This window comes from Amblyraja radiata, chromosome 18 (genome assembly GCF_010909765.2).
Source record: "Amblyraja radiata isolate CabotCenter1 chromosome 18, sAmbRad1.1.pri, whole genome shotgun sequence".
Taxonomy (NCBI): Eukaryota; Metazoa; Chordata; class Chondrichthyes; order Rajiformes; family Rajidae; genus Amblyraja; species Amblyraja radiata.
This window is the reverse complement of record NC_045973.1, coordinates 34,644,831-34,666,039: the sequence shown is the minus strand read 5'-3', so window position 1 is coordinate 34,666,039 and position 21,209 is coordinate 34,644,831. Positions and strand designations below refer to the sequence as shown.

Sequence of the window (21,209 nt, the reverse complement as noted above, 5' to 3'; positions counted from 1 at the left end):
TCTCCTTCAACTTAACATTACTGTTTGTATCTTCCATGGGATTAACTGTCACTCTTCCATATCTTTCTTACCATCAAGCTTATAAATACCCTGTTTCCATTTCCATCTTTCAATCACGTAAAGCCACAATGGTTTAGTACCTTAGCTTTGACTATGATACTGTTTGTTAAGTTCTTCACTTGATGCAGCGTTATTATGTCTCAGGGATGTTCCCACTATGTGCTGTATCTCTTCACAAAATGGGGGCATGACTTGGAGGATCAGAGAACCACAGAATTGGGAGAAACCAGTCTGAAGAAAGGTCTCGACCCGAAACACCACCTATTCCTTTTCTCCAGAGTTGTTGCCTGACCTGCTAAGTTACGCCAGTATTTTGTGTCTATCTCCTGAATTGATAAGTAGAAACAAGGAACTGCAGATGCAGTTTACAAGAAAAAAAAGGCACAAAGTGCTGCAGTAACTTAGCGAGTTAGGCAGCGTCTCTGGAGAACAAGGATAGGTGACAATTCAGGTCGGGTTCCTTCGTCAATCTCTAAAGAATCCAGACCTGAATTTTGTCACCTATCCATGTTCACCAGAGATGCTGTCTGACCCGTTGAGTGTCTTTTTTCATAGAATTGATCACATGGAGAAGGAAGCCAATCGGCCCATCTTTCCCATGCTGGCAGCTGATAGAACAATCCTGTCAGTCCTAACTCTCTCCCATTTTGCTGTTCCTATTAACTTTTCATTTAATGGTGCTAATGGACTGTTTCCACCATCCTCACAGTTAGTGAGCTCTCACTGCACCTTTTGTCCAAAATTTTGAAAAATTATCTTTGAATTATCTTTTAATTGAAACTGCCTCTTTCGATTTAACTGATCTAAATCAGTAATGACGTTGTACATCTCTATCATATTTCCCCTCAGCTGTCTGTGCTACAATAGCATCGGGCTGAAGGTATAGAAGTGTGAAAACCTCATTTGGTCACCATCAGACTATCTTTGATCGGACTTTACTGGCTTTATCTTGCACTGAACTGTATTCATGTTATTCCCTTTATCATGTATCTGTACACTGTGAATGGCTGAATTGTAATCATGTATTATCTTTCCGCTGACTGGTTAGCCTGGAACAAAAGCTTTTCACTGCACCTCGGTACACATGACAATAAACTTATAACAACCCTACCTCAGCCTAAGCATATATCTGATTCCCTCATCCCTGTCTCTTCTGCAGTCTCTCTGTGTCTTTTTGGTCGGTCCTAAAATAGTGACCAGAATTGTGAGCTAACGCCTGTTTTGTAAAGATTCCCTGTTTTTGTACATTGTGCCTCTATTTATGAATCCTAGGTTCTATATGGCAAACCACACTCCACTTTCAAGGATTTACACACATTTACTCCTTTAAGACCGTGCCATTTAGTTTACATTGTCCATCCTTAGTTTTTTTGTCACATTGTGTCAGTTATGGGTTTTGAGGGCACTGGTGGGGGTGGAGGTTGGGAGGGGTTGAAATAAATATTGGTATGTTATTGCAATCTGGTGACAATCAGGGCAGCAGGGGCACACCAGTGATGGAAGGTGTGAGCACCATGCTTCTTGGACTTCAGACGAGGTTCATGTGACCCGAATTGTCGCCTGTCCATTTCCTTACGCTGATGCTGCATGACCCGCTGAGTTTGTCCAACAGTTAGTTTTTTGCTCCAGACTCTATTATCTGCTGCGTTTCTGCCGTCTTTTGAACTTTTCAAGTTTACTATTAAATTTTGGAGTTGTTCTGACTATGTTGGCATAACTTTCTCAGTTGACTCCTCTCTCTTGCTATCTATCTTTCTCTCTCTGCCCCTCTCTCTGCCCTTCTCTCTCCCCACCACTATCTCTCTTTTACTTTGTTCTCTCTTTCCCTTTCTTTGTTTTCCCTCTCTTTTTCACCCCCCTCTCTATCTTTATCACTTTATGTCTCTTTTTTCTTTATTTTTCTCCCCCTTTCTTTTTCTCTATTAACAGTTCCCTCTCTTTCTTTATCTATCTGTCTGTCTGTCTGTCTGTCTGTCTGTCTGTCTGTCTGTCTGTCTGTCTGTCTGTCTGTCTGTCTATCTGTCTCTATATGTCTATATCACTACATCTAACTACTATATCTACTATCTATTTCTATCTATATCTCATCTACCTCTCGCTCTCTCTAACTCTCTATCTTTGTCTCTATCTGTCTCTTTTATCTCTCTTTCTAACAATATCTAACTATCTCACTCTTTCTTTCTTACCCCTCTCCCCTCCTCTCGTTCCCCCTCTATCTCGTTTCACTATAACTGAGGGAAGATTTGCCTCGCTTCCTCTATGTTGCATCATCAGCAGGTGAAATGAGTTTATGATGTTACCAGTGATCGGTACAGTTCTGTTCTGCATTCATATCTACGGCCCTTCTTTCGCATGTTGATTTTCCGGTATAGGTACACTTCTCGCAGCCCCCCCCCCCCCCCCCCCCCCCTTTCTCCTGCCTACGCCCTCATTGCCCCTCCACCTGCCGTTTCTCTCTCACTCCCAGGTTTACTATCACTATGCACGTGTCTTTCTCCCGCTCCCTCCCTCTCTCAGGTTTACCATCTGCCACAAAACGGAAGTGGTGAAGAACACACTGAACCCAGTCTGGCAGCCGTTCACCATCCCAGTCCGAGCTCTCTGCAATGGGGACTATGACAGGTCAGTATGTGAAGTAGCTGCTGTGCTTTCTTTTAACCTAAGCTACTTCAAACTTTCCCCTCCTCCCCTCCCTGTCCCATCATCAACCCTTCACCAACTCATCCAAAACTCATTACTAACAGATTCCAGGACTATTTCATCTTTTGAAATAATGGAAGAAGTTGAAATGCTTCTGGTTATAAAACACAGTCAAGGGAAAGTCAAATGGATCTATGGATAGAAAGGGTATAGAGGACTCTGGGCCAAATGCAGACAAGTGGAACTAGCCCAGTGTGCCGACAGTCGCCGTGGACAATGTGGGCCAAAGAGGTGGCCCCGTGGCACAGCGGTAGAGTTGCTGCCTTACAGCGCCAGAGACCCGGGTTTGATCCTGACGACGGGCGCTGTCTGAAATAGATGTTCACGTTCTACCTGTGACTGCGTGGGTTTTCTCCAGGTGTTTCCTCCCACATTCCAAGGACGTACAGGTTTGTAGGCCCACCGAGTCCACACTGACCACCAATCACCCCGTACACTAGCACTGTCCTACACGCTAGGGACAATTTACAATTTTACCAACGCCAATTAATCTACAAACCTGCACATCTTTGGAGTGTTGGAGAACACCAGAGCACCCGGAAAAAAACCCTTCGTGGTCATGGGGGAAACGTACAATCATCGTACAGACAGCACTCGTGGTCAGGATCGAAACCAGGTCTCTGCCGCTCTAAGGCAGCAATTCTACTGCCTTCTTGTAATAAAACACAGCCATGGGAAAGGCAAGCAGATCCATGGACATGGAGGGTTTCAAGGGCTATGGACCAAATGCAGGCGAATGGGACTAGCCCGGTATGCCGACTGGGTCGGCATGGACACATTGGGCTGAAGGGCCTGTTTCCATGCTCTACAGCTCTATGACCTGATGTCAACACTTGTACTAATACCAGGCATCTGTTTTTGTCACCATTTTGCTTTAGAACGGTGAAGGTGGATGTCTATGACTGGGATCGGGATGGCAGGTAAGTTTCTCAAGAATTCCTACAATTGGTCAGATCTGTGCAGAATAGTCACAGAATTGATTTTAGTTGTTGCCTGTTCTTCAAAATTATTTTCCTGGCCTTTTCCTGACTTCCCTGTCCTGTTTGTGCGACTGTTTTCCTCTCAAATGAAGGCACCGTCTCCTCAATCTCAGAGGGCAAGTAAATGACCCAGATGACCAGGGTTGCTGATGGTAAATTTGTCACGTGTTTCAGGAGGAATTCTCCTGCCATTTATATTATCCAACGACAGATCCACACAGTTACAGAGAGAGTGGAAATAATATGCAGGCCAGGCAGCTTCAGTGGAGAGAAAGAGAAAAGTGTGTTGGAAGGAACTGCAGAAGATGGTTTACACTGAAGATAGACACAAAATGCTGGAGTAACTCAGCGGATCATGCGGCATCTCTGGAGAAAATGAATGGGTGACTTTTCAGACCGAAACCCTTCTTCAGACTGAAACGTCACCCATTCCTTTTCTCCCGAGCTGCTGCCTGACCCACTAAGTTACTCCAGCATTTTGCATCTATCTTCAGAGAAAGAGAATAAAGGGCCTGTCCCACGAGCATGCGACTCCATGCGGCAAGCACGACCTAAAGGGCCTGTCCCACGAGCATGCGACTCCATGCGGCAAGCGCGACCTATCGTGGTCGCTTGAGCCCTCCGGCCTCGCGGAGCCGGTCCCACTTCGATCGCCGGAGTTGTAGGGAGCTGGTCCCGGCATCGCGCGAGGCTCCGAAAAACTGACCGTGTTCAAAAATTCCGCGCGGCAACGGCCTGCCGGCCCGCAGCCACCTCGACGCCGTACGTCACGCGCGAACTTCCCGCGGACTTCGCTCGAACTTCATGTTACTCACTCGACCTCCGCGCGACCCCCGCTTCTGGTTTGGTCGCGCTTGCCGCATGCAGTCAAATGCTCGTGGGACAGGCCCTTTAATGTTTCAGTTTGATGGCATTTCATCAGGGTTCAGACAAGATGTCATCAATCTGAAATGTTTTCAGCATTTCTGTTTGTATTAAGGACAACAAACTTTTCACATCCCCTTTTTACATCTCCCCTTTCCCCTTCTCCTACTCTGTGCCTCACCAAGATTCCCAACTATTTCTCCTCTCCCCCCTTGCTACTTTCCTCCCTCTAGCTTCACAACTTGCAACTCTTCAATTCTGCCTCACACCTTTGGCTTTTATCCCTGCCCTTTGTTCCAACCATCTGCCTATTTTTTTTAAAACCCTCGCCTGCATCCACCTATTACCTGCCATGCTTTGTCCTGCCTCTCCTCTCTTCCACCTTTCTTTTCCACCCTCACCCCCTGACAATCAATATGAAGAAGGGCCTTGACCCGAAACATCAGGGCAATACAGTGGCGCAGCGGTAGAGTTGTTGCCTTACAGCACCAGAGACCTGGGTACGATCCTGACTATGAGTGCTGTCTGTACGGAGTTTGTACGTTCTCCCTGTGACAACATGGATTTTCTCCAAGTGCTCCGGTTTCCTCCCACACTCCAAAGACGTACAGGTTTGCAGGTTAATTGGGCTTTGGTAAATTTGTAAATTATCCTTAGTGTGTTTGATAGTGCTATTGTATAAGATGATCAGTGGTCGGCACGGACTCGGCGGGCCAAACGGCCTGTTTCTGCACTGTATCTCTAAAGTCTAAAGTAAATCACCTATCCATGATCTCCAGAGATGTTACCTGACCTGGTGACTTACTCCAGCACTTTATATCTTTAGACTTTAGCAATACAGCGTGGAAACAGGACCTATAGACCACTAAGTCAACACCGACCATCAATCACCCTACACACACTCAGGGCAATTTTCAACTTCCCGAAGCCAATTAACCCGCAAACCTGTACGCCTTTGGAGTGTGGGAAGAAACCGGAGCACCCGGAGAAAACCCACGCAGTCACAGGGAGAGCGTACAAACTCCATGCTGACAGTACCCAGGGTCAGGATGGAACCCGGGTCTCTGGCACTGAAAGGCAGCAAAACTACCGCTGCGCCATTGTGCCACCCTTCGTTCAATTAAAATGCCTATAATGTTCAATTAATTCACATTGTCATGCCTGTTCCATGACAGAAAGCAAAACGTTGGGAAGCAAACTCTTGGATGTATAGAGTCATTGCAGGTATTTTGCTTTAGGTTGAGACGTAGTGATACAGATTGAACAGAGTGTGTAATGAACTGTTTGCTCCTGGCTACCAGTTGTCTTTGTGCTAGTTGACTGTGAACGGTGTTGTACAAGAGCATTGATCAGTGGCCTGTTGTGGGAGAGTGGAAGTGCTTGATTCATCAAAAGCTGGAGAAAATTCCCAAGGAACGCAAAATAGAGTTTTCTACTTCTGTGCCGTGAAATTAGTGGTAAGGGCAGAGGAGGAGAAATAGAGCATCCCCCAAACTCCAACTCCCAGAGAAACTATTCTCAATTGTTGCAAGTAGAGTATGAACATTCCTCTAAGCATGTACTAATGAGGCAATAGAGCAGTGTCATGTCAAGGCCAACACCTGCCACAGTGTTTACAACAGTGAACGGAGACGATACCAGAACAGGTTGTCTAGTATTGCCTGGGGCAAACAGTATGTTTGATATTTAAATCACCACACTGCCTGAATCTAATATGGCGGATATCTTTCCAGCATTTCCAGAGTGATTTTATCCTGGTCAGCCATGTTCCTCACTAACCTGCTAACAATTTGATTCTGCATTATAACATAGAGCTTAGAACAGTACACCACAGGAACAGGCCCTTCGGCTCACAATATCTGCGCTGAAACATGATGCCAAGACCACCTGCCTGCACATATTCCATATCCTTCCACTCCCTGCATGTCATTGTGCCGATTCAAAAGTCTCTTAAATGTCGCTATCCCATCGGCCTCCACCACCACCCACAATAAAAGCCAATTAGTTTTTTCCATTTTATCGGGATGCATCACAGCATGGTTTGGGAACAGCTCCATCTAAGACCACGACAAATTGCCCAGATCATCACACAAACCATCCTCCCTTCCATTGACGCCATCTACACTTCGCACTGCCTCGGCAAGGCCACCAGCATAATCAACGATGCGTCTCACCCCGGACACTCCCACTGCTCCCCTCTCCCAATAGGCAAGAGGAACAGAAGTGTGAAAACGCACACCTCCAGATTCAGGGACACTTTCTTCACAGCTGATATCAGGCAACTGAACCATTCTATCAACCACTGGAGAGTGGTCCTGAGCTGCTATGTACATCATTGGAGACCCTGGGACTATCTTTAATCGACCTTTACTGAACTTTAATTTTCACTAAATGTTATCTCTGTTATCCAGTATCTGTGCACTGTGGATGGCTTGATTGTAATCATGTGTACTTTCCACTGACTGTATAGCACATAACAAAATATAATTTCACTTGTACCTCTGTACGCGTGACAATAAACACGATTCTTCAAGGATCCCAGCCTGAAACGTCACCTATCCGTGTGCTCCAGAGATGCTGTTTGACCTGCTGAGTTACTCCAGCACATTATGTCCTTTTGTGTATTAACCAGCATCTGCAGTTCTTTGTTTCGACATAGGATGCACAGTTTACTGATTTCATTAATTTGTACTCCTGACTCAGAACATTGAGTGGAGAGAATAGATATTGGTAATTCAGTCTGGGAGACTCAATAACGATCGGTCACTGAAATTATTATCCTGCAATCAGTACATAAATTTGTAAAATTTACAACTAAAGCTTACGTGTAAAATGTAATGCATAAGCCATGTGTTTTTGTATTTGACTTGTGCATATAACAATAAACTCAATTTGACTTAAAATCTAAAGGAAAGATGCCTTCTCAGTCAGCGGAACTATAAATGGTGCAATAATTATTTGTATATATCTTGCAATCCCTCAAGGGAGCAGATTTCATTTTGTTGAGCCACTGAAAGAAATACAGAATTGCAAGAAATTAGAATAAGAATTTTGTTTGTCTGCCAGCAACTTTGGTTGTTGATATTCATTCCATTACAGTCGTGTTTTGGAGTAAATCTTTGGGGATTATCTGTGCTATTGTACAGTGATAGAAATTTGAAAGAATCATTGTTTCCTGTATCCCAAGTTACCTGTTGTGTTAATCAACATGAGATATATTTTCAAAGCTATCCAATAATGAAACAAATAACCATACGCAATAATTAGGTCACACTATTCATGCACTCCTCTGGTTTCACACTGCTCAAAGATTAATGTCCTTTAATTATTGAAAGTTTTAAAGAATGCTTATCATTCTTTATAAACTATCTGGATGTGTGCCCTCTGGTTTTTAAAAACATATTTAGAGTTATAGAGAGTCATAGAGTCGTACAGCGTGGAAACAGGCCCTTGTCCAACATGCCCATGTCAACTGAACTGCCCCATCACATTGTCATAGAGTCATACAGCGTGGAAACAGGCCCTTCAGTCCAACTTTCCCACACCGGCCAACAAGTCCCACCTACAATGGTCCCACCTGCCTGCGTTTGGTACATTTCCCTCTAAACTTATCCTATCCATGTATCTGTCTAAATGTTTTTTAAACGTTGCAAAAGTACCTTCCTCAACTACCTCTTCCGGCAGGTCATGTTCATGTTCCTATTAAATCTTTCCCTTCTCACCTTAAACCTATATCTTCTGGTTCTCAATTCCCCTACTCTGGGCAAGAGACTGTTCACTTACCCGATCTAGTCCGCTCGTGATTTTGACAACCTTGTGTATTTGAATGGTTTGGGTTCCCATACAATAAGAAACAAGTCAAACATGGTCTTATACTATCATTTACTCTGGGACAGTTACTGGACATCAACTAAACATTGATTGCTACTTCTCTGTCATGATGCTGATCAAGGGTGAACTGAGTATCAGACTAGGTGCCCAATCTTCATGTTCGTACAGGCCGGTGTTGAGTTAGTCTGGGCATTTTTTTTAATAGGCCCAGGGACATTTTTGGTTGGACCCATCTTTTCACAACCTTTTCACACAGAGTGTGGTGGGCATATGGAACGAGCCAGAGGAGGTAGATGAGGCAGGAGTATAACAATATTTATAAGACATTTGGACAAGTACATGAATAGGAAAGGTTTAGACAGTAAATGCAGGCAGATGGGACTAATATAGATGGGACATCTGGGTTGGCATGGGCAAGTTGGGCTGAAGGGTCTGCTTCCATGCTGTATGGCTCTACGACTTTCTAGAACTACCTGGATATGAGGTTTCATTTTGAAAGTGTAATAATGTTCCCCTGACCAAAGTGATCCAATTAATTTCCCTCATCAAAGCTTTAACTGGTATTTTAGGGTGTTAGGGCAGTCCAGCTAGCTCATATAATGGCTCCAAAACATTGAGTGTGTTGTTGTGAAGGCAGAAGGCCAAGCTTGACTTTGCCCTTGTGAAGGAAGCTAACATGGTTGGTAACTACACTACCTCAGTGGGAATGTTGTCAATACTACTTTCACATCTTGTTTTTAGTCTTTGATTAAAATATGTTTGCACGTCACTTTGTTCTATATTAAGCAATATCGTGGAGAGTGGTTTACTATGGCAACATCAAACCTGATTGGATTCCTTGCTGTGTGACAGTGTAGTCAATGCCCTAACTGATTCCTTCCCTGCTTATTTTAAAATCATGCGTTGCTCACTTTAGTAGGGCACAGCACAGCCATCTCACTGTTGCCAGACTTTAGACTTTAGACTTTAGAGGTACAGCGTGGAAACAGGCCCTACAGCCCACTGAGTCCACGCCGACCAAAGTTCCACACACGCTGACACTATGCTACACACTAGAGACAATTTACCGAAGCCAATTAACCTACAAACCTGTATGTCTTTGGAGTGTGGGAGGAAACCAGAGTATCCAGAGAAAACCCACACGGTCTCAGGGAGAACGTACAAACTCCGCACAGACGGTGCCCGTTGTCAGGATCGAACCCAGATCTCTGGCGCTGTAAGGCAGCAACTCTATCGCTGCACCACCGTGACGCCCTATTAACCTCCTTTCAGATAACACCACAGCGCCCCTTTAAAATTGTTGTGCGAAATGGTGGCTGTGGTGTTGGACTTTGACAGTAAAGAGAACTGCAGTGTCCTCAGAGAGCAGAAATCCCCTTCCTTTCACACAGCGTGGCATGGCAGCTCCTAGTTCCATCGTTATGTTTGAACCAAATTTAGAAAGTAGCCATCATGAATATTTCACAGATCACAGGGGATGCGGAGCCAGGAGATTGTTTCTAGTGAACTCTGCTCTGACTGATTTTTGGCAATATTGAGAGCATATTTCACTGATGTGTCAAACCCCTGTCAGATGGTGAACAAACTTTGGAAATTGAGGCATATAGCACTGCAGATTTTCCCTCTGCAAATTTTATTATACAGGTCCACCACCGATTTTCCGGCACCCTTGGTTCCAGAGCCTTTCTGGATTATCCATTTTGCCGGACCAACAGAGGTCACGGCCTCCAGGGAGCCCAACGGCACCAGCACGGCCTGCCTCGGCCACCAAGCGGCCTAATACCAGCCCACCAAGTCAGCCTCGGAAGTCGGCTATGGGAATGGATCTGCCAGCTCTGGCCGGGACGGAGTTCCAGAGCCCCGGCCGTAGGGGGCAAATTCAACCCGCCGATCAGCTGTGGAAGTCCCGATGAGGTTGAGATCGGCTGCCTCACCCTGCGCCACACCTGGCATCACTAGGCGCTACATTTTCTGGGGGACTTCCAGGGGGGGATTTCAAGTATGTGTTCTTGTAATTTTCACCGGACTACAGGAAGTGCCAGACCACCAGTTGCCAGACCTGTACAAACATGTTTGTTTTTTTTTGCAACAGTAATTCCATTGGTTAATTGTATAAATCAATCCCTTGGCTGCATCCTATCTGAGAAATTCACTGCATTTTACCCTAAATTGCAGCCGTTTGAATGATTGTGCAGCCACAGCTCAGCAATTCTTTGTGAAACCATTCACCGTCATTGAGTGAACAATGTGTGTTTGTTCACTCTCTTCATGTGAGCTGGGCAAGTAGGGGAAGAATAAGTTTTTGATCCATGTTGGGAAGTCAAACCAGGGCAGACCCTTCACAGTGAATGGTTGGGCCGTGGGAAGTGTTGTAGAGCAGAGGGATCTTGGCGTACAGGTACATGGTTCCTTGAAGGTGGCATCACTGGAAGCCAGTGAGATAAAGAAGGCTTCTCATGTATTGGCCTTCATCAGTCAGGGTATTGAGTGAAGAGACAGGGTATTGTGTTCCAGTTGTACAAGTCACTGGTAATGCCACATTTGGAGTATTGTGTTCAGTTTGGTTACCCTGCTATAGGAAGGATGTCATTAAGTTGAAAGGAATGCAGAGAAGATTTAGGAGGATGTTGCCAGAACTCAAGGGCCTGAGCTGTAGGGAAAGGTTGGGCAAGCTAGGAGTTAATACCTTGGAGAGCAGGAGGCGAAGGGGAGATCCAATAGAGGTGTATAAAATCATGAGGGGAATAGATAGGGTGAATGCACAGAGTCCTTTATCTAGAGTAAAGAACTCAAGGCCCAGAGGATGTAAGTTTAAGGTGAGAGGGGAAATATTTAATAGGAAATGAAGGGGCAACTTTTACGCTCATAGGGTGGTGGGTATATGGAACGAGCTGCCAGTGGAGGTAGTTGAGGCGGGTATTATAACAGCATTTAAAAGACATTTGGACAGATACATGGATAGGAAAGGTTTAGAGGGATATGGGCCAAATATGGGCATGTGAGATTAGCTTAGGTGGGAGATCTTGGTGAGCATAGCAGAGTTGGGCTGTATGTCTCTATGACTCTATAACTGGTTGTTACACTCAGGCTGTTACACAGTTGCATTGTCAGTTGTCTAATAACAAGCAGATTGCTGGAACCAGCACATATCATGCTAGTAAATTGAAGGTCAGCGCAGCATAGCACACCTGTGTTCATTGATCGATCCAAGGCGCCCACATCAGGCTTTCTGCATTTGAGTTTATTAAGAAAGTGGTTGATACAGTTTATAAGGAGTTTCAGTCGACCAACGTAGCTTCTTTGAAGAATATTATGCTGTTTGGGACATCCGTTTGGTGCCTGTGACCTGCTCCCTCTTCCTAAACCATTACCCAGGATACAATCATGATGCCGTCTGCAAACAACAGTTCATCCTTCCTACGATTGACACAAAAAGGCTGGAGTAACTCAGCGGGTCAGACAGCATCTCTGGAGAAAAGGAACAGGTGGCATTTTGGGTCGAGACCCTTCCTCAGCCTTTTGTGTCTATCCTCGGTTTAAACCAGCATCTGCAGTTCCTTCCTGCACACTTCATTCTTCCAGCTACTTTTGATAGTGGAGCAACATTGGGGAGGAGAAAGCGCTTTTAGGAGGTCACTCAATGTGTAGTCTCTGGCGGCAGAAGGGAGAAAAACAACAACCGTTTAATTGATGTTCCACAGTCATTACCTGCATTCAATTTGTCACTTCTTTGCCCAATCTTCCAACCTGTCCAAGTCCTTCTCCAGATGCCCTGCTTCCTACAGCACACGTGTAAGGTGACTCACCACCTTCTCTTCATGGGCAATTGGAGATGAGAGGAAAGGTTTAGTGGGATATGGACCAAATGCAGGCAGGTGGGACTAACATAGATGGAGCATCTTGGTTGGCATGAACGAGTTGGGCCAAAGGGCCTGTTTCTGTGCTGTATGACTAATAAATCCTCGCCAATAATGTCCAGGACCCATTATATGTACAACAATGAGAAGAATAATTCACTTGTTGGTCTACGTCGATGGTTAAGCTCCACATAAACCTCGTAACAGTTTGATTCACATAACCTTATCAGCATATCTTACTTCCTTCTCATCCATCTACTCTCCACTTAAGTACATCTGTGCTATTTACCACAATTAGTTCTTATGGTAGCAAGTTCCATTCAGATTTTAAAACTGTACTAACAAATTCTTGGGATTCGGCAGTACAATTACAAATTCCGCAGACAGCACCAGATTAGCTAAAGATAAAGCTAGAGTAACAAGTATTTTGGTGCAAGAGGTGGGAGTTGGTATTGAAAGATACAGCATGGAAACAGGCTCTTCAGCCCACCAAGTCCATGCCCACCATCCATAACCCATTCACTTCAGTTCTGTTGTCCCACTTTCGTATCCACTATGGGCAATTTACAGAAAAAAGACACAAAGCACTGGAGTAACTCAGCGGGTCAGACAGCATCTCTGGAAAAAAAGGATGGGTGATATTTTAGGTCGGGACCCTCCCTCATACTCTAATCTTTAGTTTATACTAGACTAAGTGGGACCCATTGGGTCCCAATCACACGGGAGGCCTGGTCCCCCAACGCAACCCATTCCCCAATGCAGTATTCCACCATGGTGTGGGGGAGAGGTGTGGGGAGGGGGGGTGGGGAAAGGGGGTGTGGGGGAGGGGGGGTGTGGGGGTGAAGGAGGGGCAGGTGTTGGGGAGGAAGGGGGGTGTGGGGGAGGGGCGGGTGTGGGAGAGGGGGGGTGTGAGGGAGGGGGGGTGGGGGAGGGACAGTGTTGGGGAGGAGGTGGTGTGTGGGGGATGGGGGGTGTGGGAGATGGGGTGTAGGGGGGGAGAGGGTGGTATGGGGGGAAGTGCTGGTGTGAGGGTGGTGGGGGTAGTGTAGGGGGTGGGGGGGGTAGGGTGGGGGAGGGGGGTGGGGGGGGAAGGGGGAGGAACAGGGGAGGGGTAAAAGGGGGTGTTGGGGCGAAGGGAGTATGCGGGGATCAGGGGGAAGGGGGAGCCCGGGGGTGTGGGGGGAGGGGGTGTTTGTGGGGGGGCGGGGGACACCACTTAGCGGCCACTGGCTGCGGCACCACACAGCACCTCCCGGCTCCACTCAGCGATTTCCCCGACTCCACTCAGAGGCTTCCCCGACTCCACTCAGAAGCTTCCCCGACTCCACACAGTGGCTTCCCCGACTCCACACACCGGCTTCCCCGACTCCACACAGTGGCTTCCCCGACTCCACACACCGGCTTCCCCAACTCCACACAGTGGCTTCCCCGACTCCACACACCGGCTTCCCCGACTCCACACAGTGGCTTCCCCGACTCCACACACCGGCTTCCCCGACTCCACTCAGAAGCTTCCCCGACTCCACACAGTGGCTTCCCCGACTCCACACACCGGCTTCCCCGACTCCACACAGTGGCTTCCCCGACTCCACACACCGGCTTCCCCGACTCCACACAGTGGCTTCCCCGACTCCACTCTTGTGGACTCAATCAGCGCGGCTCACGGACTCAGCCCCGCCTCCGGGATTTTTTCTCCTCGCCCCAGTGATTGACAGCGTGTGCCAGAAGGGGCGTTACCTTCTTGGTGACTGACAGGCGAGAATACCAATCTGCTGATCTCACGATTTTTCAAACCTTCATAACTTTTGTAATATTCCACCGATCGGAACAAAACTTGGTGCGCTTGAAGCACATGAGAACGGCAATATAGGGTACCTTTTTTTGTGCAAATTTAAAAACAACGCAGACTGGAAGAGGACAATATGAGAATTTTAGTAATAGTATAGATAGATAGAGATAGAGATAGATAGATAGATAGATAGATAGATAGATAGATAGATAGATAGATAGATAGATAGATAGATAGATAGATAGATAGATAGATAGAGAGATAGAAGATAGAAGATAGAAGATAGAAGTATAGAAGAAATAGATTTATCTTATCAAACTCTTGATCTTTGATATAAACCAGCATCTGCAGTTCTTTGCTTTTACCAGATTAGCCAAGGTGTTTAATACAAAAGATGAACTTAAGGTTGCAGCAGAAATGAACAAAAATGTCAGAATTTAATTTCATGGCAGCACATGCATTTATGTTGGAAGAAAAGGGAGGCCACATGCTGCTTAGACAGTGAAAAAAATGAATAGAGTTCGGGAGCAAAGGGGGTTAAAGCTACTAATACTGACATTTATAAAAGTATTAGATCAAGTTAATAGGGCTTTACAATAATAGAAGGAAATAGCAGCTGAATTCATTTCCAAAACACAGCTATGTGAAAGATATTATGCTTGAGATTGTTGTGACTGCTCCAGCATCTGCATTGGGACATTTTGACCCTCTTTCCATCTGCCGATTCTCACCACTTACCAGTTGCTTGTCTGTGTTCTGTTCGACTAAATATAAAGAATTCTTCAATGCAAAACAAGTCAGTTGTAACCAGTTGCCAGCAACTGTGTATATGAATTTTAATTAGTTTTGAATGCTAATTAGATTATGGTTTTGTTGAAAATCACTTAAACATTGCTTACCCCGTATTGTAATTAGCAGAGCCTTTGACTGCATCTCATTTGGACTTTAGATTTTAGAGCTTAGATTTTAGAGATACAGCGTGGAAAAAGATTTTTCGGCTCACCGAATCCACGCCGAACAGCGATCACCCCATACACTAACCTACCCACACCAGGGACAATTTTACAACTTACTGAAGCCAATTAACCTAAAAAACCCTGTACGTCTTTGGAGTGTGTGAGGAAACTGGAGCACCCGGAGAAAACCCACACAGTCACAGGAAGAACGTACAAACCCCGTACAGCCAGCACCCGAGGTCAGGATCGAACCCAGGCCTCTGGCGCAGTAAGGCAGCAACTCTACTGTTGCGCCACTGTTTGCCCTGTTTATCACCAACAATATTTCTCTCACCCCTTCTCCTGGACAGAGGAAAGTTCAAGAATAGTTGCTGGCCATTTTAATTCACCTTCCCATTCCCAGACTGACCTTTCTGTCCTGGGCCTCCTCCATTGCCTGAGTGAAGCCAAACGCAAGCGGGAGGAACAGCACCTCATATTCCGATTGGGTAGCTTATCACCCAACGACATGAACATTGAGTTCTCTAACTTCATCTAACCCACCCCGCAACGCCACCTTTTCCATTCTCCCCCTCATCTCCTACCCCAGTCTCCACAGATGCTGCTTGACGTAGACTTCTTCTATCACTTCTTGCTCAAGTTTAGAGGTTCCTTGATCATCACCTTTCTCCCACCAGCCTCTATATACAATGGACCATCCCAATTGTCTGTTCCGATTTCCAATCCACCAAACATTCCCCTCCTCTCAGCACTTTCCCATGCAATACCTGTCCTTCTACCTACTCGCATCCAACCAGCCTGGCACCCCAAAGAGTGCGGGGCACAAAGTACTTGATAACTCGTTGGGTCAGGCAGCATCCCTGGAGACATGGATAGGTGTCGTTTCAGATGACCGTTGAGTTACTCCAGCACTTTGTGCCTTTTTTTTGTAAACCAGCACCTGCAGTTCCTTGTTTTTACCCAATCAGTACTCCCAGCTATAACAGTGATTCACTTCTTCCAATCTTGCGATCCACATTCAATGGTCACAATGTGATCTCCTGTACATTAGTTATTACAGGTAAGGAACGAGAGCAGCCAGAATATGTATTCCAAAACATTGTACTCACACCCCTCCTCGTTAGGTTTGTGGGATTCCATAGCAAAAGGGAAAGTGGAAGGAGAAATGTGGGGAAAGCATAAATGACTAATGGGATAAAAATCTAGATGAAACTTTTCAGGTTAATGTCATTTTCTTTCTTGTTTTCTTTCACTCCTGTCTCCCGCTCACCTTTGATCCCAGCCATGACTTCATTGGAGAGTTCACCACCAGTTACAGAGAGTTGTCCCGAGGTCAAAGTCAGTTCAACGTCTACGAGGTGAGTGCAGGCCATTACTTGTTCTCTCTTCAACAGGTAGTGACAAATGTAGTTGTTCTATCTTCAACAGGTATTCCGTACAATCTCCATACAGACTGCACCCGTGGTCAGGATCGAACCCAGGTGTCTGGCGCTGTAAATCAGCAACACTGCGCCGCCCACAACAGCAAAAAAACAATGCTCAGTTAGCATTTAAACAACATCTTTAATCTTAAAAGATACCTAAAGATAGCTAATTTAATTTGCCCACTTTTGGTACATATCGCTCCAAACCTCTCCTATCGATGCACTAGTGTCTTTTAAATGTTGTTGTTATAGCTGCCCAACTAGCCCTTCCAGCAGCTCATTCCATATACCCACCACCCTCTGTGAGAATAAGTTGCCCTTCAGGTTCCTATTCTGGTTACATCCGCTCATTGCCCTGTCCATCTCACCCTCTTCAAGTTCCTCGAGATCTATCACCCCTTTTCATATCGGGATTCATAATATCGGGGTGGCACAGTAGCACAGGTGCGGCTCAGTGGTGCAGTGGTAGAGTTGCTGCCTTACAGCGCCAGAGATAAGGGTTCGATCCTTACTATGGGCGCTGTCCTTACAGAGTTTGAATGTTCTCCCTGTGATTGCGTGGGTTTTCTCAGGGTGCTATGGTTTCCTCCAACACTCCAAAAAGACGTATAGGTTAGTAGGTTAATTGGCTTCTGTACATTGTAAATTATCCCTAGTGTGTAGGATAATGTTAGCGTACGGGGTGATCACTGGTCGGGGCGGACTTGGTGGGCCGAAGGGCCTATTTCCCCGTTGTATCTCTAAAAGTCTAAATCTCTGAATTGAATATATCGACCACTCAAATGACTTTTTTGGAGTGTGGGGGGAAACTGGGGCACCCTGTGAAAATCCACGTGATCACAGCGAGAACGTACAATCTCTGTAAGGGCAGCGCCCGCAGCCAAGATCGGACCCTTTTCTCTGGCGCTGTGAGGCAGCAGCCCTGAACCTTCACCTCTCACTGCCTACTGTTTGGCTCCCCGTGTTCCCCTTTCTGGAATTTCCTTCCAAAGACTCCATCCTTTTTGCATCTCTCCTCTTTTCTTGCCACCCATTAGACCTCGCAGCTTTGAAGAAGCGGTAGTTATGTTCCCTCACACCCCTGGTGATTTCCCCTGACCCTGAGATATCTTTAAGCACTTTTGCACATTGACGATGCCATTTAAATGCAGATTGAGCATTGTTTTTTCTTTGCAGGTGACTGCAATCAATGTTTGAAGCTAATCCTCTGTTCTTTAGAAGGAATGTGTCAGCTCTTTATGATAACTATGAAGTTCTAAAAGCTTAGCTTTCTGATACGTAGCGGTATTTTATGAATAATAATAACATTGTGATAATTCAGAGAGCAAAGACTCATTTAAATATAATGGGCCCATCATTCTCACAGCAGCAATTTTCATTAACTTCCAAGTACAATCTCCATAGAACTAGAGAACGGAATGTGTCAAGCTAGATTTGACCTATTGTTTGTCCTACGGCCATGGTTTGATGGAGGGCAATGTGCATAATTGAACATTTTTCTATGGACATACCACAGTCTAAGCTGCATTGTTTGAATAGGAACAGGAACGATAGGAACCCTGCCTGGATCTTCAATGTGTCAATAGTTCAATGGCACTTAAGATAGACACAAAATGCTGGAGTAACTCAGCGGGACAGGCAGCACCTCTGGAGAGAACGAATTCAGGTTGAGACCCTTCTTCAGACTAGTTATGACACTTTATTGTCACCAAGATACTGTGACATTCCTTTTTGTACACACTTCAATAAAAATCTTACTAAATACATAGGCACAATCATACTTAAGTACAAGAGTGTAAGAATTGTAGATTACACTGAGTTAATAGACAAGAGTCGTTACGTTCCCAGCACCATCTTGCATCCTTCAAGTTTCAAAGTTCTTAAAAATATAGGGCCTTAACTTGGCCTAAAGGCCCGTTGTTGTGGTGGTGACACTGGGTTATAGTTGCAGGGGTCGGTGATGCTGTCGGAGTCCTCCACCATCGCACCTTGCTCTAAATGATATACCCTTTATCATGTATCTATACATTGTGGACGGCTTGATTGTAATCAGGTATAGCCTTTTTGTTGACTGGATCTGCAGACTGATTAGGATCATCTGATTGAAAGTTAATGGGGACATGTCGAACATCCGAAGCATTTTAAGGAAAGGGAGGTATTGGTGTGCCTTCTTGGCCACATCATGCAAGTGACTGGTCCAGGCCAATTACTGGTGAAACTTATCCCTGGCAACTTGAAGCTTTCGCCTCTCTCTACTTCGATGCCATCAAAATATACCGGGGTGTATGTTTCACTTCGCTTCCTGAAGTCAATCACAATCTCCTTTGTCTTGCTGACATTGAGGGGGAGGTTGTTGTCTTGGCGCCACCCTACAAGATTCTCAATCTCCTTTCTGTACTCCGTCTCATCTTTATTTGATATCCGGCCCACGTCAGTGGCATCGTCTGTGAACTTGTGAATTGAGTTTGGTATTTAGCTGCACATTCATGACTGTATAAGGAGTATACTGAAGTTGTTTAAGTGCTCCACTCTCTAAGATGATCTTTGAACGTTTATAAAGCAGAACCAGAGCTAAAATATTACGATTTTCTTACTTATTGACTATTTCAGTGTGACATTGTATTTGATTGTATTTATGTCTAGTCTAATCTGATAGTATAACAGGCAAAACAAAGTTTATCATTGTACCTCAGTACATGTGACAATAATTCGGGGTGACAGGGTGGCACAGTGGTAGAGTTGCTACCTTGCAGTGCCAGAGACCCAGGATTGATCCTGATTATGGCTGCTGTCTGTGCGGAGTTTGTACGTTTCTCCTCATGATCGGATGGGTTTCCTCCGGGTGCTCCGGTTTTCTCCCACACTCCAAAGACATGCTTGTTGGCTGATTGGCTTTGGTGAAAATTGTAAATTGTCCCTAGTGTGTAGGATAGTGCTAGTGTACGGGGATCACTGGTCGGCGTGGACCCGATGGGTGGAAGAGCCTGTTTCCGTGCTGTATCTCTAAATTAAACTAAACTAATAGACCTAAACCTACTAATGATCTCACTCGGGGTGCTAGATCAGAGACTAATCCAGCAAGATGCTGCAGATGTTCTACCAAACGGTGGTGGCCAGTGCCATCTTCTTCGCTGTTGTGTGCTGGGGCAGCAGAGCGAAGGCCGCAGATGCCAACAGGATTTACAAACTCGTCAGGAAGGCTGGTTCTGTCCTGGGGGCGGAGTTGGGTTCATGGGAGGTGGTCTTGGACAATACAGCTCACCCCCTCCATGACACACTGGTCAACCTGAGGAGTACCTTCAGCAGCAGACTGGTTCCACCAAGATGCAGGACAGAACGCCACAGGAGATCCTTCTTCCCTGTGGCTATCAAACTTTACAACTCCTCCCCCTTCTGTCATGGGGTAGACTGACACCCCCCCCACCCCCATTCAAATCGTTACACAACCCCAATCCTTCCCACTCATCATTTTAATTTCATGTTTCGTATATCTTGTATTTTATGACTGTTGGCAGACCAATTTCCCTCCTGGGATAAATAAAGTTCTATTGTATTGCATCTACCAATTACCAATCGGTCACCAATTGTTCGACCGTTTCCTGACCAGTACTTACTACAAGCACAGGAAGTGCTCTATCAGACACCACTGTACATTTCTAGTTGGCTTATATCTACATCCCTGGTTCCATTTTAAACATGTATAATGTTCAGATTTATAGTAATTTTTTGTAATAAATTTAACACACACCAGCATTCTACGTCTCTCCACCACGTCTGAGCTGAAATAACACTCTATTCTTTCCTTTAGGTCTTAAATCATAAGAAAAGAGGGAAAAAGAAGAAGTACGTGAACTCTGGGACGGTAAGTACCATCACACACAGGTTGCTGGAGCAGATCGATTGGAGTGAAGGCAGCAACAATCATGGTTCAAGGGTTCAATAGTTTCTTTATTGTCACGTGTAGCAGGTATAGTGAGATACATTTCTTGCAGACAGCCCAGCAAGACTATCCCCGTACATCAGCACAATCCCCCTGGTCAGTACAGAATGTACAGAGCAGACCACTGAGTCCATATGCAAGAAGAGGCACCATCTTGGCACCATTTTGCAGTCCCAGCTGCAGCTGACCACAACGACCCATTGCAGCCACAGGGCCACAGTTTAAGAATAAGGAGTAAGCCATTTAGAACGGAGACGAGGAAACACTTTTTCTCACAGAGAGTGGTGAGTCTGTGGAATTCTCTGCCTCAAAGGGCGGTGGAGGCCAGTTCTCTGGATGGTTTCAAGAGAGAGCTAGATAGGACTCTTAAAAATAGCGGAGTCAGGGGATATGGGGAGAAGGCAGGAACGGGGTACTGATTGGGGATGATCATTGAATGGCGGTGCTGGCTCGAAGGTCCGAATGGCCTACTCCTGCACCTATTGTCTATTGTCTATTGTCAGCCATCTCCTCTATCCAGTCAACCCACAATGTGATGTCCCTCTCCACTGGTGGGGGGGGGGAGGGCTCCCACTACTACATAAGAACCCCCTCACCTACATAAGAACAAGGAAAAGTAGTAGATCAATTAACTCATCAAGTCTGCACTGTCATTCATCAAGATCTTGGCCCATTTTCTACCTTGGTTCCATTCATTGCCCGATCCTCATAACCCTTGATTCCCTTAATGTCTAGAAATGTATCAATGAAGGCACAAAATGTTGGAGTAACTCAGCGGGTCAGGCACAATCACTGGAGAACATGGATA

The 21,209-nt window shown here is 45.6% G+C and overlaps 1 protein-coding gene across 2 annotated transcripts in view; it reads left to right on the top strand.

The window, feature by feature from the left end:
- cpne9 (copine family member 9) overlaps positions 1-21,209 on the top strand; it is a 385,757-nt gene that overhangs the window by 309,325 nt on the left and 55,223 nt on the right. For both annotated transcript variants that reach the window (XM_033037106.1, XM_033037105.1), the window contains 4 exons: positions 2,578-2,682; positions 3,639-3,680; positions 16,320-16,395; positions 20,270-20,323. In XM_033037106.1, the coding sequence (XP_032892997.1) occupies positions 2,578-2,682; positions 3,639-3,680; positions 16,320-16,395; positions 20,270-20,323 (277 nt within the window). The remainder of the gene's footprint in view (positions 1-2,577; positions 2,683-3,638; positions 3,681-16,319; positions 16,396-20,269; positions 20,324-21,209) is intronic.